A 7,537-nucleotide genomic window follows, 5' to 3' on the forward strand; every position below is an offset into this window, starting at 1 on the left:
AAAAGAAAAGAAAAAGAAACCCTCAAACCAGTTGTCTATACCTGCTGTCTCCAGTTCCCTTCCAGCCCTCTTCAATCAGGCTAAACCCCTCACTTCTTTACCAAAACCTCTTGTCAGGTTCATCATGAGTTCCACAGAGCTAAATCCAACACTCAACTTTCAGTCCTCATCTTTCTAATGTAAATGAAAAGTGCGTCATAAATGTGAGAGGTTGCTATTATTATTTAGTAACCAATAACCTTTTTAAATGGATGAATGCCTGCGGCTATTCAGACGCCTCTCCCTCTCTTCCCCTGCTCTCCTCATCCCTTTGTGAAGTTTCTCAAGAATAAGTGTGAGGCCTTCCATGTGTCCCTGCTCTGGTATCCAGGGTCTGGGAGGCTACAAGAGAGCACCTTTTTTTCTTTTCTTTTTTTTTTTTTTTTGAGATGGAGTCTTGCCCTGTCACCCAGGCTGGAGTGCAATGGTGTGATCTCGGCTCACTGCAACCTCTGCCTCCCAGTTTCAAACGATTCTCCTGCCTCAGCCTCCAGAGTAGCTGGGATTACAGGCTCGTGCCACCACACCCGGCCAATTTGCTGCATCTTTAGTAGAGACGGGGTTTCACCACATTGGCCAGGCTGGTCTCGAACTCCTCACCTTGTGATCCAACACCCTTTTCATCCTCTTTAAAGAAAAACACCAACAAAGTTATGTGTGGGACAAGGACCAAGGATTGTGGTCTGAGGCTGTGCAACCACATAGCTTCTGTATGGCTCTAATGCTTGAGGTAAAAAATGAGAATGGCCAGGGCCTTAGCTGCTGTATTGCTGTCATAAGGTGAAGTACTTTATAGTATTGTACTTCCCCACAATAAGCACACGAGGGGAAAGAGTGGAATAGGGCAGGGGGAAGAGGACAGGACACATCAGTGTACTCCAAGAATGGGACAGAGGAGAGGGGCACCCTTGTTACATACAAATGTCATGAGAGGCCGGGCGCGGTGGTTCACACCTATAATCCCAGCACTTTGGGAGGTCAAGGTGGGCAGATCACTTGAGGTCAGGAGTTGGAGACCAGCCTGGCCAGCATGGTGAAACTCTGTCTCGATTAAAAATACAAAAAATTAGCTGGACATCATGACAAGCGCCTGTAATCTCAGCTACTTGGGAGGCTGAGGCCGGAGAATCGCTGGAACCCGGGAGGCAGAGGTTGCAGTGAGCCAAGATCGCGCCACTGCACTCCAGCCTGGGTGAAAGAGTGAGACTCCGTCTTAAAAAAATAAAAATAAATAAATAAATATCAGGGAAAACTTTGAAAATGTATGGAATAAATATATGCAACTCTAGGGCCTCATGTTAATTTCAAAGAGAATATTTGACAGAATGAAGGTCATTCCCAACCACCAATCTTTTCTTGAATTCATCAGTTTTCACCATCTTCCAGTCTGGAGAGACATCTGCTCCAGGTCTGAGCCCCTAGAGCTCCCTCTACTTCAGGGGCCTCATGGGAAAGCCCTCTGTGGGGAAGGGGTGGGGTAAGGGGGAAGAGACTAGAAGCCCTCACCCACCCTCTATTCCAGAAGCCTCCTCTTTGTGAATTCAAGTCAGCACTGTTCAAGTGAGCTCACAGCAATAACCACTCACACTAGCAGGTGTTATTAAAAGGAATTTAATAATTTTAATTAAAAACTCTTAACAGCGAATTCCGTCACAGGCCTTGGCATCTGGAAGCAACTCCAGGGACATGTGCCCCCTTTGGGACGTGGCTGACCCACGGTTTTGGACCCGAGGCCCACCGGTGCCGCGTGGCGAGGGGCTACCTGGAAGTTACTTCAATACGATATCAAAGATCCGCGAAGATTTTTTTAAAAAAAGTTTTAAATATATTAGACTCTCTTGATTGCCATTTTTACACAAAGCTGCTGATACAGTATACAGAGTTTTAACTTTTTTTTTCACATAAAATACATTTTTTAAAGTGTTCTCTGTACATCAGTGGCTTCTGGTCTGGTGAATTATTGCGGAGGGCTGGGGGTCTGCAGACTTTTCCTGGGTGTGCAGAGCCAGGCCCCGCACGGTGGCACTTGCAATGCCCATGAGAAGCGGGCCCTCTGGCCAACAAGAGAGTCCTGTCGGGGAGAGGGCTATAGCTTCTGGCACAGGGGGTCACTTTTGCAGAGTCATCCACTGACCATTGGACCCTTTGCTCTTATGTGCCCTGGGGCAGGGGAGACCATCCCCAAGTTACAAATAGCAAGAGTTAAATACAGTCTTTCTGGGCATCTTGAAAGGAGCACCCTTCTTGAAAGTACCCCAGTATCCTGCTCTAGAAGAGAGAGCAGGTAGGTGAGAGAGCTCAGGATGAAAAGGTATCTGACACCAACAACCACAATGGTCTCATGTTATTACAAAGCCAGCAAACCGGTGGGGCAGGACAGGGGACACACCCTTGTTAACTTTTCTAAGCCCCTTGGAAATGGATCAAACGGTGCAGAGCAGTTTTACTTATGCTGCATATTTGATGGAGAATTCTATCCTGAAGTCTTCAGTAGCTCTGGGCCTAGAGTTTATTCGGCTTCCCTAAGCTACTCGCCAGAAACCCACAGTCTGGTGATAGCCGCCAACTTTCAGTTGTTTGGGGCATATGATGGTGAGTCATGCAGCACCTGCTTTGGAAGTGGTCTCCTTTAATCTAATGAGGAGCTGCCACAGGACCTGGGTCTCAGCAGGAGCTAGGCATCTGGCTGACTTTGCCTGGTTTCTCCCAGCTCCCGAATCCACCCCTGCCATGGAGGGAGGCAGATTCCCGGGGAAAGGCTTTGATGCTGAAGGAAGCAGCAACTTTTCCTCCCATTATCCATTAGTGGGGTGAGGGGACTATGTAATAAATGAGCCACCATGAGCAAGAAACAATGACTTTAAAAACCTGAGATGCATTTGGCAGCAAATTGCAGAACAGTCTTCTAGACACTGATCTCAAGCTGATATTATAGAGTCCCCCAAAGATGCTGGCTGAAGGCAGCTATCACTGAAAGTTCCAGATGGAGCTGGATGATGTCTGCCTGGAACCCGAGACCCAGCATCTATAACTGCTGGCAAATGTTATCCAGGGGTGGCCATAACAGCTGTTCCCGGCTAAAGGAATTCAGACTCTAAGGATTCTGGGAGCTGAAAAGCAAAGGGTCGCTGGACCAAGATGCAGACACTTTGCCTCAGGTGACTTGAATGGGACTGCTGATGCCTGTGATCCCCAAGGGGCAGAAACCACAAAGAACAATTCTCTTGACTCTGTCGTATTCCTCCTTTATCCGCAGAACCTAACATAGTGGCTGGCATGTTGCAGCTACTCAGTAAATTACGTGAGTGAATTAATGACTGACGGCGGCTCATTCATTGGAGGTTAGTCTCCAACTTGTCTCTCAACACTCAGAAGACCTACAGGGAAAGCTCCCCAGGGACTTAAAGCCCCAAGAGGGGATGGTTTATCCCTGGCTGAAAACATGAGCCAATGCCTGAGAGTCACCCGTGTGTGAAGTCAGCTCCCGTCAGGGAATCAGCTGGGATTCCCAGCCTTCTGGGTGGAGAGGAATGGCCCAGGAGGCAGGAGGCATGCGGAAAAGGAGGGAATGGCCTCAGGTGCTCAGTGGGTTGGGCAGCACATGCCTTCAGTGTTTGGCCCCTGAGCAAAAAGATCGGAAAACCTGCCCAGCTCTCTCCTGAGGAGCACGTGGCTTCCCTCAGAACTCCCTACCTTGTAGCTAAGGTCGGCTCATGAGGGCTTTCAGCGTCAGTCTGGGCTCATACTGTTTTACAGCCAATGGTACGTGTGTTTTACATCATACTGTCCTGTTCCAGCCACAGCCTGAGATGTTGAAGAGCCCACCCCAGATGGCAGGGACGTGGGAAGCATCTGTGCACCTGTCTTCAGCCTCCTGGGCCGCCTCCACCTCTACTCTAGAATACATCTATCCTGGCACTGGGGTGGAGGTGGCCTGATGCTGAGAACCTCTCCCCTTCCAGCAGCCACCAAGGGCGCAGTCACTCCCATGGGCCCTCTACTCTCTGGTCCAGTCGCTCTGCTCCTGGGAAAGCATCACTCAGGCTCCCTGAAGTCCAGCTTCCTCTCTGCGTTATGGGGCCATGGGGGCCACAGTAGGGGGCTAAGAATGAAGAATGACAAAAAGCAGATCCCATGACAAAAGTTGTGGCACAAGGTGGGGATGGTCTTCCAGCCCCAAGCCCCTAGCCCAGGTGCCCCTCAGGGAAAGTTTCTCATAGACTGAGAAAGAAGTGGGTTAAAAAGAACCCAGATCTGTTCCCCAGATTAAAATTTGGACCTAGGGGACCCCTTCAGAGCTCTAAGGAGGTAGTTTAAGGACAAATAAAAGGCGCACAGAGCAGGGAACAACCTGCAGCTTGTTGGTTGCACCAAAAGGTTCTGGCTGAGCCTGTGGGTAGTGCCCGTGCCATGGGCAACTCCAAAGGGGGTCCTGGGAGAATCAGCAGTGAGGGGAGAATAGCCATTCACAGTCCTCCCTCCCCAGCATCAGGAAGGCTGGGACTATGAAACTGCAGAGCTGGGCAAGACCCAACTCCAGCCCTACCACGGCTCTCCTGAATGCAGGATGGGATATTGACCACGTGCACCCTGGATTCGCAGATTTGGGACATCACCACTCCTGCAAGTACAGGCTGGGAGCCCCTGGGCCAGGCAGAAACTCAAAAGGGCTGACTGGCAAATCTGCCTCACCAAGCATCCCCAGAAAAGCAAAAGCTGGGCCCGGGATCCTGAGCACTGACTCCACACACATGACTGATGGGGGTGGACGGGGGTGGGAGGTGGAGGTAGGCTGGCCCCTAATTGCTTGCTCTGACAGCTCAGTCTGAGGAGGGCTGGCTGAGATGGGCTGGGCTGAAACAGTCTGGATATTCACAAAGACCCAAGGGTGCTGGGCTCTGTCACTGTTAACTAGCGACTGTTTTTTTAAATTAACTGGCCTCTCTGGCTGGAAAAGCATTCCAATGGAAGCTCCTCACTTAGCTTCATTTTTCCAGCACCAGCCAGTAAAACCCAGTGACCGTGATACGATCAGCAAGAAGAAGTGAATTCAGATACCTCCCTCCCTCTAGGAGTTTTACAGACTGCAGGAATTTTTAAAATCAAATATACTTTTGTAAATACTGACCTTGTCCCCCTCCCACACCCTTCTGCCTTTGGCACTTCCATCCAAGAGGAAAACATGATTTGGTTGATTCCAGAAATGGAATCGCCTGGTTTTCCCCCTTTATCCCTGGATGGTCATACAGCTGGCTCCTGGCATGGGTAGAAGTGTGGCTCTCAACAAGGCTGCAGGGAGCAGGTCTGTGTCCATCTCATCTACCCATGCAGGTTCCTGGCTCCCTCTGAACACAGCGAGGACTTCTCGCTCCTGTCAGGTGTGGCTGGTGGCCCAGACCTTGGGATGACTCTGAGCAGGACTATGGGTCTCAGCTTAGCAGGTCCCCTCCCCTGCTAAAGCCACATTGGCAGTGGTAATGAGACTCTGAGTCTTAATTTCCATCCTTTTGGGAATACCCCATACATTCTAAGCCCCCTTGCTTCCCCTGAGCCCAGGTACGTCATTCCTACACACACTGATCGAGCTTGGGTGTGCGTGTGTGTCTGTGTGTGTGTGTGTGTGTTGATGTGACATGCACATACTGATCTGGAGAAGCCTTTATACCAAGAATAGAGCTGGGATCTCAAGCCCACCCTCCCAAGATCAGACAGCAGAGTGAGCCAGGAGGCCATGACGGGCCTTGTGTCAGATGGCAGACGATGCAGCAGGAAGCAGAACCATGGGACATGGGACATGGGATGCTATGGGCAGCCAGGTGAGGGCTGGGGTCTGAGTTCCTCTGAAAAGCAGAGCCCACCTCTCCCCAGCTGCCCTATGACACCTCCCCAGCCAGGGCTGTCGGGCTGGCCTGGATTCCAGAAGCCCCTCTCCAGGCATCTCCCTCCTCCATCACACAGAGACTAGGAGATACGGCAACAGCCATGCACCTTCTCCTCCATCTCCTCTATGGGGGCCTTGAACTTTAAAAGTGGGGGATCTCCGCTGGTGACCGTGTAATATACCGAGGTCCCATTGCTGCTGTACGGTGAAGTTCTGCCCCCGATCAAGGGGGCCTTGCCTTCACTGCTACTCTCGCCCGTCCTGGCCATGCTGCTGCCCAGGTGGGTGCTAAGGAAGGGGTGGCTGAGCAGCTTGGCTGCAGCCCGCTGCCGCTTCAACTCCAGAAGCGTCTGAGGGCTCTGCTCCTTGTAGCTGCTCCAGGGCGGGGTGGCGTCAGCCACGCCAGGGTTGCCATAGGCCATGCTGTAGTCGGGCACCTCATGCACCTTCCAGACATCGCCATTGGCCAGTGCATACTGGTAGGCACTGACCGGAGCCCGGAGGCCATTCTCAACAGGCATGTCCAATTCACCTCGTGGGATCTTGGTAGGAAATTCGGAGAGTAGCACTGGCTTCTCCAGCCTGGGGTTCTGCGAGTGAGAAGGACAACATTACCAGCTGGCTGGAAGATCTGAACCTACTATCCACCTGTCTCTCTGCTGAGGGCATTATTCTTTGGACCTTTCCCCTATCTGTTTTCCCTCTCTGGGTATTGGGGCCAGGGTTGTCCTTTGGGGAACCCCCAATCTATGAATTTTTGTAGAGCTGACTGACCCCTGGTCTTGCTCCAGGGCCTGGATCATGACCTAAGGCCTAGCCAGTCAACATATTTCACTACCGGGATTGGCCCAGGGATGAGTTCTTAACTGAAATTGCTTCAGTGAAGCAACCCTGGGACTTCTGCGAGAACAACTGGGAAAGAGAAGTTTCTGTAGGAACTGTGGGTAGTAAGAATGATGTAAGCTGAGGGCTGGGGAGATATTATGTTGAAGGGTCTGCTTGCAAGTGAAGTTGACATGAAGGAAAACTAAGAGAGACTGCATCCCAGTGACACATTTGAAGCCCAGGATCCTTCCAGGCCCAGACTTTTCAGTTGCATAAGCCAATAAATTCCTTGTGTGTAAGTCCATTTTAGTTGGGTGTTTCAGTCACTTGTAATCCTTCCTCTGTATTTGAAGCATGTCTCACAAAGATTCTTACCCAGGGACCCTGTATACCCAATAATCCTTGGATAACAAGAGTTTGAAAAGTAGCTGCTTCCTAAAAACTATAAACTAAAAAATAGATACAAGCGACAATAACATTTAAAGCACAGCAAAAATCACCATGAACAAGGAACAAGGTCAAAAGACACATGAAGAAACTAGAAAAATATTTTCAACATATACGACAGAAAAGACAGTAATTTTCAAAAAGTATAAAGAACTCTTCAAAGTTTTTTTGTTTTGTTTTGTTTTGTTTTGTTTTGTTTTTGAGGCGGAGTCTCGCTCTGTCGCCCAGGCTGGAGTGCAGTGGCCGCATCTCGGCTCACTGCAAGCTCCGCCTCCCGGGTTTATGCCATTCTCCTGCCTCAGCCTCCCGAGTAGCTGGGACTACAGGCGCCCGCCACCTCGCCCG

The 7,537-nt window shown here is 50.4% G+C and overlaps 1 protein-coding gene across 2 annotated transcripts in view; it reads right to left on the reverse strand.

The window, feature by feature from the left end:
- Positions 1-1,634: 1,634 nt before the first annotated feature.
- The window catches only part of PPP1R16B (protein phosphatase 1, regulatory subunit 16B), a 121,080-nt gene continuing 115,177 nt past the window's right edge, over positions 1,635-7,537 (reverse strand). For both annotated transcript variants that reach the window (XM_011974968.1, XM_011974967.1), the window contains one exon: positions 1,635-6,510. In XM_011974968.1, the coding sequence (XP_011830358.1) occupies positions 6,001-6,510 (510 nt within the window). In that variant the 3' untranslated portion in view covers positions 1,635-6,000. The remainder of the gene's footprint in view (positions 6,511-7,537) is intronic.

This window comes from Mandrillus leucophaeus, unplaced genomic scaffold (assembly GCF_000951045.1).
Source record: "Mandrillus leucophaeus isolate KB7577 unplaced genomic scaffold, Mleu.le_1.0 Scaffold150, whole genome shotgun sequence".
In the NCBI taxonomy this organism is placed as follows: domain Eukaryota; kingdom Metazoa; phylum Chordata; class Mammalia; order Primates; family Cercopithecidae; genus Mandrillus; species Mandrillus leucophaeus.